The sequence below is a fragment of the Seriola aureovittata genome, chromosome 17, assembly GCF_021018895.1.
Source record: "Seriola aureovittata isolate HTS-2021-v1 ecotype China chromosome 17, ASM2101889v1, whole genome shotgun sequence".
NCBI lineage: Eukaryota > Metazoa > Chordata > Actinopteri > Carangiformes > Carangidae > Seriola > Seriola aureovittata.
The window spans coordinates 3,620,595-3,631,239 of record NC_079380.1 but is presented as its reverse complement, the minus strand read 5'-3'; the positions used below and the strand labels follow the sequence as shown (position 1 = coordinate 3,631,239).

General features: G+C 41.0%; 2 protein-coding genes across 3 annotated transcripts; one reads left to right on the top strand and one right to left on the bottom strand.

Annotated features, from left to right (window-relative positions):
- The first annotated feature begins 105 nt into the window (after positions 1 to 105).
- On the top strand, positions 106 to 5,953 carry alg1 (ALG1 chitobiosyldiphosphodolichol beta-mannosyltransferase). The gene is made up of 13 exons (XM_056402635.1): positions 106 to 398; positions 588 to 665; positions 758 to 861; positions 1,202 to 1,350; positions 1,596 to 1,685; positions 2,422 to 2,535; positions 2,687 to 2,808; positions 3,144 to 3,182; positions 3,285 to 3,344; positions 3,445 to 3,555; positions 4,394 to 4,508; positions 5,217 to 5,292; positions 5,491 to 5,953. Exons 1-13 carry the CDS (start codon positions 107 to 109, stop codon positions 5,623 to 5,625), a joined length of 1,485 nt encoding a protein of 494 aa, XP_056258610.1. The 5' UTR covers position 106; the 3' UTR covers positions 5,626 to 5,953.
- On the bottom strand, positions 5,925 to 10,226 carry eef2kmt (eukaryotic elongation factor 2 lysine methyltransferase). 2 transcript variants are annotated; one of them, XM_056402636.1, is made up of 8 exons: positions 10,077 to 10,226; positions 9,040 to 9,102; positions 8,867 to 8,947; positions 8,539 to 8,640; positions 8,050 to 8,183; positions 7,343 to 7,587; positions 7,041 to 7,181; positions 5,925 to 6,062 (listed from the first exon to the last, which is right to left on the bottom strand). In XM_056402636.1, the coding sequence occupies exons 1-8, from the start codon at positions 10,224 to 10,226 to the stop codon at positions 5,962 to 5,964; spliced, it is 1,017 nt and encodes a 338-aa protein (XP_056258611.1). In that variant the 3' UTR covers positions 5,925 to 5,961. The 2 variants fall into 2 exon arrangements, with proteins under 2 accessions (XP_056258611.1, XP_056258612.1); XM_056402637.1 differs by having other exon boundaries at positions 8,539 to 8,637; positions 10,077 to 10,210.
- Positions 10,227 to 10,645: the final 419 nt, after the last annotated feature.

Genomic DNA, 10,645 nt, shown 5'->3' with positions numbered 1-10,645 from the left:
TACTTTTTCATTTGTTGGACCTGAACGCATCACCAAGTCCGCCGTCCCTTTAAATCTGAAGCCACTCCCCTCCATTGAGCCACGTCATCACCAATTACAAACAAACATGGCGTCGCACGGCACCGGCACGGCTTGTCTGACGGTTTTGGTGCTAATTGCGGCGCTTCTAACTGCGTTTTGTGTAACAGGATCAAATGCAACGTGTCTGGTTGTATGTGTGGCTGTTATTACCGTGCTGGCGTCGCTGTGGTTGTGGAGGTTGCGGCGGAGGGACGGTGGGACCGAGCGGCGGGTGTGTGTGCTGGTGCTCGGGGACATCGGTCGCAGTCCTCGGATGCAGTATCACGCCTTGTCCCTTAGCAAACACGGATTTAATGTCACTTTTGTTGGGTTTTTAGGTGAGACTGCCTCACACGACAACAAGAGTGTCATACTGTTCATCATCCATTACCTGCTGCCCTCATAACAAGATGTCAGTTAGCTCAAAAACACTGAACCTGAGGCTGTTACTGTTGACAGCGTCGAAGTAGAGAAACTCATGTGAAAGTGATGGATATGGTCTCTGACATATTTCTTTTTCATTTCAGACAATAAACCTCATCAAGACGTGCTGAGAGAGGAGAACATCAGGATAGTCCCTATAGCAGAAGTGAAAGGTGTTCGAGGTAAGTAGCATTATGGCAGCAGTGATTCTGTATTTCTGTGATTCTTCTCACTGGATTATTCTGCAGTTTTCACAAAGTGCTGTTTTTCTCAGTGGGACCAAAACTCCTCACATATGTGACGAAGGTGATCATTCAGTGTCTACAGCTGCTCTCTGTGCTGCTGAGGGTGGAGCCACAGTCTCATCTTCTAATGCAGGTTTGTTACACCCTGGTCTGGATTCAGGTTTAAAGTTGAAGAACTGTGATGAATATATTTCCATAGATTCAATGGCAGGTCTGTAGATTAATGGACCTTCCAGTGAAGCAGCCCTGCTTATCACCATTCTTTCTTCTTTTAAAATCTATGTCCACATTAACATAGTCTACAGAGGACACATTTTTCTTGGCTGCATTATAGACTTCATGATTTCTTTAATTCACTTCCACTTTAAGCAGTTTTACAGAACTGTATGTACTGCTCTGCTTTTATAATTTCAATGTAATCCACTCATTTGGATGTCTCTGTGTCAATGTTAATGATTGTGTTTGCATCCCAGAATCCCCCTGGTCTCCCCAGCATCGCAGTGGCTTGGTTCGTGTGCGTCCTGCGGGGCAGCAGATTCGTCATCGACTGGCACAACTACGGCTACACCATCATGGCTCTGAGTCACGGCCAGAGACACCCGGTGGTCCGACTGGCTAAGTGGTCAGTGCTGCTGCAGCTGATGGTTCACTGAACTTTTTGGAGATTATTAATGGTGGCGACACATCATCTGTGGAGGCTAATATTTATTATGACTGTTATGTTGAGTTATCTTAAGACTGTGCTGCTCAGGCTTTGTGTTTATATGTGTTATTTAATTCCTGAGTTTGTAATGTGCTTATACAACTGACTCTTTACTTTCTGACAGTGACATGGTTCAGGTGTTTTTAATTTTTGTCTCCTTCCAGGTATGAGCACTTCTTCGGCCCCCTGGCGACTCACAACCTGTGTGTCACCAACGCGATGAAGGACGACTTGCAGAAAAACTGGGGCATCAGGTATGATTTGGCCACTTATGTCCCTAAATTGAAATAATACTTGGGGCAAATACTACCCAATAAACATGGTAAACATACCGTAGTTACTTAAAAGTAGTATAATTTTGACAAACATTCATCATTCCTTGGATTAGTGCCATAGTATCATTTAACTAATCTGTTCATTAACAAAAGTAATGAAAGCCGTCACCTTGATCTCCTTTCAGACAGAACGCTTCACAGCACACACCGATTTTTGAAACAGCATCAACAATAATTATGATAAGAAGACTTTATTTATACAGTACATTTCACACAAAAGAAGCAAAACATTGTGCTTCAGAAAAGATGAAAAAACACATAATAGAATAGATGGAAGAAACAAGGACAATTTAAAAAAAAAAAAAAAAAAAGAAGAAAGGATTTTTCTTTAAAAAAAAAAGACAAAACAAAGTGATTTAAAAACAAATATAATTGACAGTAAATAAATGATTAATTGAGTAGTCAGGGTTAAAATGCAGTAAAAGTAAGGCGGTTATGACTACAGCACCTTCATCTGTTGGGGCACCTTAGTCTAAACTAAAGGGACGCAGGGACACACTGAGCATCAGTAGATTCAGACTCTACTGATGCAAAAACGAACGAATCTTGGAGTAAAAACACGAGCGGGTCGATAAAAGTCTCAACATTCTTTATTACCTGTATTTTATAAATAGTCTTGTATAGATAGACACTGTTGACTGTCTGACCTTTGCAGGGCGACGACTCTGTACGACAGACCGGCCGCCATCTTCAGAGAGACTCCACTGAAGCTGCAGCACGAGCTCTTCATGAGACTGGCCAACACTTATCCTCAGTTCCAGCACAGAGGGTGAGAGCTGAGAGAAAACACCACAAGCGCATTTCACGTCCGTCTGTAAAAGTGTCGTCAAGGCATTTTGTTATGGAAACATTTCAGGCACAAGCTGCCCTGTAACAAAAGCACTAAGTGCTGGCTTTACTGAGCTGTTGTGTGTTTTTAGTTCTGAGGAAGAGGAGGTGAAGGTGGAGAGGACGATCTTCACAGTTTGTGACCTCGCTGATGACTCGGTGACCTTGACGATGGAGCGACCGGCACTGCTGCTCAGCAGCACCAGCTGGACAGGTCTGAGGAAGAACTGAATAACAGCCTTTTTTTTTCTTTTTTTTTTTCTTTTACTTTTTATTGTTACACTCTTTGCACTTTCTGCTGGGGTAAATGGAGCTGAGCAGTTGGATGAAGTAACTCGGTCGGCCATTTTTTAAATTATGAAAATTGTTGATTTACCCAGAATTCATTGTAGCACAGTCCGGCTGAAGATAGTCGAGAACTAAACTGCTTTGTGCAACAGATGAATTCAGATGTCTCTCTGAAGTCTGACTGTTTGTTAAATCTAAGTCACAGTCAGCTGTCTTGTATTCAGCTTTTTATAATCAAACACATTTACTTTGTGTCCACAGAGGATGAAGATTTCTCCATCCTCCTGGAGGCTCTTAAAGGTACGACAGGTGTAGACTGCTGCTCTTTACCTTATGTTACACATGGAGCCTAGAATACATGACTGTATGTTTCAGCAGCTCACACCTGTTTGTTCTCAACAGAGTACGAAGGTTTCATTAAAGAAGGAGCTTCGTTACCACCTCTAGTCTGTGCGATCACAGGTAAACAGCCTCACGGTCCGTCCAAGTGTCTGACGTCAGAGTGCTTTCAGTTTTTTTTATTTGTGTGTGTGTGTGTGTACGCGTGCGTGTGTGTGTGCAGGTAAAGGACCTCAGAAAGAACACTACAGGAAGCTGATAGACTCTCTGCAGTTGGAGCATGTGGAGATCTGCACTCCGTGGCTGGAGGCAGAAGATTATCCTGTGTTATTAGGTAACACTCACACAAACATGACATGATACTTCCTGTGTTTGTCTTCAGGCCCTGTCAGACGTGCACCCCTTTGTCAATCTGATGTCAGTCAGAACGAGATCTGACAGGGTTCAACACGGTGATTATCTTGTTCACCTTATTAGGGGCCACATAATGTATTTATCAAATTTATCACTCAGGTATCATCTCTGAAAACCAGTTTAACGAACCATGAATGAATCAGTTTGAAGTTGCTTCTTACGTCAGATCAATCTGTAAAAAACAACTTTCTTCTTACAAAAGAGGCAAAAAATCCCTGAACAGCTTTTAGAATTATCAGACCTGCACTCACTCCCTGGGGTCCATTTTTCATTTATACCAACTGTATGAAATTATGGATCCAACAAAACACGTGACACACAACATGTGAGCAAATAAGGATTAAATCAGCCCCAGTCTAATGCCTTTTTATAGTCTGTGCAGTTCCAGATACAACAATAAAAACAACAGAATGTAATATATGATAAAAAAAAAAAAAAAAAATATGTGAAAAAAATATTATATACTGTATAAGTGTAAAATAATTATGTGGTCACTAGTGATTGCACTCGGTGGTCAATAATTAGGGCTTCAAGAAAAAAATAAGTTTTTTACCCCTGGACTTATGCAGCCTGAGAGAACAGAAAACATCTTATATTGTAATAAACACCTCTGTATGAGCCATCTATAGCCAACTGTATGCAGTTTACACTGCTGCCTCATAATGTAGAGAAATCTGTGAAGTCTGTTTTATTTTGACCTCAGGATGTGGTTAAAAAAAAAACTTCTTTAATCAGACTCAGGATCTTCTGTCCTCCAGGTTCAGCAGACCTGGGCGTGTGTCTCCACAAGTCCTCCAGCGGTCTGGACCTGCCCATGAAGGTGGTGGACATGTTCGGTTGCTGTCTGCCCGTCTGTGCCATCCACTTCGACTGGTGAGCGCCGCACAGTGAGGGAGGGGGGGCTTTTAATGGATGTCTGGTTTAGATTTTACATGTACAGATACACACGGATTGAACTGAACCAGACACACTGATGTGATTTGCTTAGTTGATGTTGTTTGGTCCAATTCTGGCTCTTTCGGAAGTGTATAGAGAAAATAGTTCGTTTTCTCGCCCAGTTTTCAGGAAGAAACTCGTGAAGTTTTGGGAGGAATCAGTTCACTTCCCTCAGAAAACAAAGAGATTCATATCCTGTCACATATTATTAATGAGAACACTCTGAGATGTGTTCAAGATATAAAATATTAAAAACAAAAATTCTATTTGTGTCCTCATAGATCTATTGAATCCTTTCAAATTCACCTAATGACTGAATCATGATGAATATTTGTCCAGCTGTAAGTGTCATATGTACAGTATATATTTATATAAGAGGCTGAACCTGATATGTCAGAAATGACAAATGTATCTCAGAATTGTCATCATGCATTTAGCCAAAATAATCAGAAGAACTCAACATTAAACTGAAAGGATCAGACAAACGGTCCGACTCAGATCAGTGTGGCTGCAGCCAGAAGATTTCCAGGTCGTATCCTCCCATGAGTCCTCCTGACTTTCTCAGAACAAACTGGAAACCAGAAAGATAACTTTAAATGAATGGGTGAAGCTGAAGTGTGTGACTCTGTGTTTTGTTCTCCTCAGTTTACAGGAGCTGGTGAAACACGAGGAGAACGGTCTGATCTTCCGAGACTCTCAGGAGCTCGCTGAGCAGCTGAAGGTGAGAGCTCCACGCCTCGGTGTGCTGTGATCTTAATGAAGTGCATGTGACATTGAACGTGTGGCATCAAAGATGCAGCTCTCTAAAAGGCCACCGTTGTTTTCTTTTGATCATTTAACAGCTCCACACAATCTCTGATTTCACTGCTTCTTTATAAAAGACTGGTGTTGATCTGTTTTGGCGTTTGTGTGTTTCCAGTCTCTCCTGTCAGAGTTTCCCAGCTCAGAAGGCAGACTGGGTTTGTTCAGGAGGAACCTTCGCACCAGCAGAGGGCAGCGCTGGGACGACAACTGGGACCAGAACGTCCTGCCTCTCCTCACTGCTCCCAGATAAAAAAAAACACATTCAGATTTTTAAGCATCAACACCAAAAAGTTCAGAGTAGAATACATTAGAAATGTTCTGCCTTAACTTCATTCTTGGCAGTGAAGTGTCATTCTTCTGAACAGGGGGATGAAGGGAAGTCTAGAAGCTGTCTAGAATAACAGCTTTGTGTGAGGGTAAAGGATTCTGTCAGAGCAGTTGATGATGATGATGATTCTTACTGGGAATTCTCACTTGTCCAAAAATTTGAATTCCACTTTTTAGTTTTTCTACAGAGCACTTGAATGTATAAAAGACTTTGATACGATGTACATTTGTAAATAAAATCTTTATTGTGACAGTGGAGTCATCTGTACAGTTTAATCATCTCTATGGAGGAGAGCCTATTGTAGGGAAACACGTGGCTGACGGGTCCTGTGATCACGTCGTGGCTGATTCCTGCGTTTCCTGTTGCAACAAACACAATCAGTCAATTCATTAAGTCACAAAACAAACAAGTTAACAGCAACCAGGAGGAAGTAATGAGTAATAAATCAGTTCACTAAGGCTGCGGTTGGATTTACTGACACAAGAACAGAACTGAATTGAAGGTGGAAAATTGTATTTGGCCAATTTAATTAAAACTAGAAACAAATTCTGCTTTTATTCCACAGGTAAGATATATCACGTATAAAGACATATCCATTATAGTAGAGGATGAATTGTTAGTAACAAACGAAAAGAAGCAGCAGGAACAAACGCTGGATGATGGAGAAAACAAAGAAATCTCAGTAACTACTGAGATATGAGGCGTAACAGTACAGAGAAATGTGGGCTCACTATTCGGCAAACAACAGATCACTGTTGCCCTTTTTATCTAATGTGTTATAACAGCTTATAAATGATATATAAAGTGTTTAATTAATAAACTATGTTAGACCATTCATCAGTCCTGTATAAGGTTAGTCTTATAGTGAAGTGGTACCAATAATGCTTTAAAAATACTTTCTACTTTCCTACTCGACGCACAGCATCTTCCCCCTTTTTCAATATGATGACATCACAGCGGGGTCTAATCGCCAAAGACTCTTCACCTCTCATTCCTCTGTTTTGCACACGGCAATAAAGTTTTTTGCTACTGTAATATTCTGAGTCTCTCCTGATTGAAATATAAATAAACAGGGTCTACACATATTGGAAATAGCCGCCATGTTAACGTTTTTCAGTTTTGATGCAAACTCTTTGAGTGTCCTGCTGCAGTTTGTTTGTCACTGAGTCAGAAGCTGCTCATGGTTTCAGTCTGTCTATACAACTTTCTCCAACATTTTAGACTTCAAAAGAATCTTCAGACTCATTTGAGAGAACAACTGATTTTACTCTGACAGATGTGTGTGCAGCTGGACCCGGATGTCACCTCCATGTCTGAAAGAACGAACCCTCTCTCACCCAGCTGCTGCTTGAAGCCGCTGTAAGTGTCCGGGTTCCTTATGGTGGAGCAGATGAGGACTTCAGGAGAGGAGGAACACCTCAGGATCCTGGACAGCAGCTTCACTAGACTTCCCACGATGTCGGGGTCATACACCACATCTGGAACACAGGGATTTCACATCTGTGTGGTTTCGTTCTGCACCTTTCCTTCTGATGGCCTGATGGATGTGCAGGACTCATATTCAACGGAGCAGCTGCTTCTGCTACTTTATCCCCACGCTCTGCTGCTATCAGACAGGAAATAAAGACTGAACTCTGACCTGCAGCGATGACGGTGTCAGCCCCGATCTCTTTTAACTGCTCCTCCGTCACCCCCGTCCAGTCCAGTTCCTCCACTCTGACCGTGGGACTCGTCTGCTCGCTCAGCCCGTTCAGCTGGACGTTGGCTCTGAGTTTCTGCAGGACGCTGGGGTGACAGTCGCTGAAGACAAATCTGTTCGGGCTGCAGGAGCGACAGACGGTGATACCGGTCAACCCCACGCCGCTGCCCAGCTCCAGCACCGTCCTGCAGACAGGAGGAGGAGGAGGAGAGATCCCCAGCCCCCGTTAAAGTTAAACAACTCATATGAAAAAAAATATGAAAGAGGGGTTTGAATCTTGGGGGGGAAGGGATTCAGTTTTGACATTTTCTGTCAAACTTTCTGTCAAAACAGACATGAGATGACTTTTTTGTGCTAATTTTCATCATCTCTGCAACACAAAAATATAACATTATATATATATATATATTATATATATATATATATATATATATATGTATGTTATATTTTTGTTCCCTTTGGACAGAGCCAGGCTAGCTGTTTCCCCCTGCTTCCACTCTTTATGCTAAGCTAAGCTAAGCGGCTGTTGGCTTTAGCTTCATAATTAAAGACACAGACTTGTGAGTGGTATCGATCTTCTCATCTTACTGTCGGAAAAAAAAAAAGCAAATGTCAGACTCTTCCTTTGCTGTTGGGGGTGGTGGTACCTGCCGGTGAAGGCCTGCTTGTGATCCAGGGCCCACTCAGCCAGGTAGAGCGCGGCCTCCCAGGTCACCAGACCAGTGGTTCCCTCTGAGATCAGAGCAACGTTTTCCAACAGACTCACAGCGTCACCACAGGGCTGCAGGACACAAAGCCAGATGTTACTGACTCAAGTAAATGTACTTCATTACTGCCCAGCCCTGTTCATGAGGAGTTTTTATGTCTTCTGTAGGAACCAATGAGCTTGAAGCTGAGATCCACAGACAGGAGGGAAGTCAGAAGGTGTTGAGAGATGAACCAACACCCTGTTGGTTTTGGTCTCTTGATAATAACATAAATAATAGTCTTTACTTTAAGAGCGGCTGATGAAAGATTCACTCTTTGAGTAAATACATTTAACGACCTTTAATTTTTAGGTGGCTAAAAACAAATAAGACGGCCATCACCGCCATAAAGAGCCTGTTGTAGTGCAGTGAGTGGCGTGTGTCTGGTACCAGTAAGTAGCTCTTGTAGCACTCGGTGGAGTCCTCAGCTCCCACCACCTCAGCCAGAGCATCGTACAGCTCGTCCAGAGGCTCGCAGCCTGCAGCCTCCTGCTGAGGAGAGAAGAGAGAGTCATGTTGGATTTTTGTGATGAGATTTCAGTTGTGATGCTGCTGTGACTCTGGTGAAGACACTGAACACTGAAATACCTGTCATGAAACAGTGGGGTGAATGCATTGCAATGAAATAGAAGGAAATAACCTGTAAGATATAGGTGTTACTGAAAACTCTGATAACTTTATATTAGAAAGTCCAGAGACAAAGTGACAGTGCACCAACCCGTCTGATGAGCTCAGAGAGGAACAGTCGCCTGTATCTGAGTGATGGAGGAAACTTCCTGCACAGAGAGTGAAGACACGTCTGAAAACACATGAAGACACATGGCTGTTAGTTCCAGTGACAACTGCTTTGTGATTACAGCACAGTGAGGGGTCCGTGTGCAGGCTGCTCACCTGTTTCAGGATATCTGAAATGAACTCTGTTGATTTGTTGCTTTGAAGGTCTTTTTCGAGGAACTGCAACAGAAGAAACGATCAGTCAGAAATAATGACATGGTTGTGATTCTCCTTAATACACTCAGTGCTTCTGAGGCCAACCGGCTAATACAGCACATCAGTGTTAAAAACTGAAAGACTATTTTAAATCAGAAAATTCAAATTTTTCTCAGTATTCTGGATTATATTTCATCAGGGCAGGACTCTTCAGGCTCTTGAGTCCTGTTTTAAGACTGAAGGAAACCAGGCTTTTAATATCAAACCCCTCAGCTCTGGGACACTTGTAGAATCAGGAACATCTTTAAAATCACTTCTTAAAACGTATCTTTAAAGAAAATACCTTTCTTTAATTGATAGAACAGTTTTTGGCTACTGTTGTTTTTATTGTTTGTTTTATTGTTTTTATCTTATATTGTAATATTTCAGTCTATTATTTTGAATTTAATGTTAAATGTCTAATTTCACTTCCTAACTTCGAGCTCTTAATATTGTAATTCTGTCTGAAAACTATGTAAAGCACTTTTTAATTTTGTTTTGAAAAAGGCCACAGAACTCAGGCAAAAACCTTTTATGGTTGCTTATACAAGAAACATGTATTTCATTTACATGTCAGAACATAAATAAATATTGATTTATTGATTTAATTCAATATTTTTTATTACATATATTATTCATTCTTGAATTTTGAAGTTTTTTAGCGCAGCCTTTAAAGTATAGCACCCTGCATTTTAACAAAGACATACTGTTTGGTTTTGTAACAAGGAAAACCTTGTTGGATGCACATTCAAGCCTCTAGTATTTTAAATTTCAACCTGTTATTTCTACAGTTTCAGAAACAAAAAAACTTACTCCAGGTCCAGAACAGAGCAGGACCTGCAGCTCTGAATGAACTCTGACATAATATGTATTAACTGTGTGAGATGTGTCCTCAGTGAGCGTTTCTCCCGCCGAGCTCAGCAGCACGAACAGGCACATTTTTGGTGCGTCATACTCACAGTCCAGGGAAATGAAGGCAGACGACTCATAGAGAAAAACAACACCTGGAAATCTTTTAAAATATCCATCTTTTTCACTCTAATCTCGTCCGAGGTTTCCTCTGAATGCCCCATCTTCAACGTGTGTCTGTTTACTTCCTGCTTACCCATAATCCAGCGCGATCATCTCTCGCTAGCGCTACTGGGTAGTGTAGTTTTCTAACGGGTTTTGTTTTTAATTAACGAACAAACGGTTGTATCTGTGTAAAACATACAAAAAATATATTTAAAAAAAATATATATTTATATATATATAAATACATATATATATATATATATATATATATATATATATATATATATATATATATATTAATAAAGGATTTTTAGTTTCACATCTACAATCGGAGTGCCCGTGATATTTTTTTCTGACTGCCATTGTACAGTTCCAACTCTTATAAGACTATTACACTGGACAATTGTTTTTTTCTAATTTATCCAATTTAAATTAAGATTCCAGATTATTTTCAAAAGCAGAAAATGCTGGAGTAACCTTTAAATATAATAGTAATATTTCATTTCATTTACAA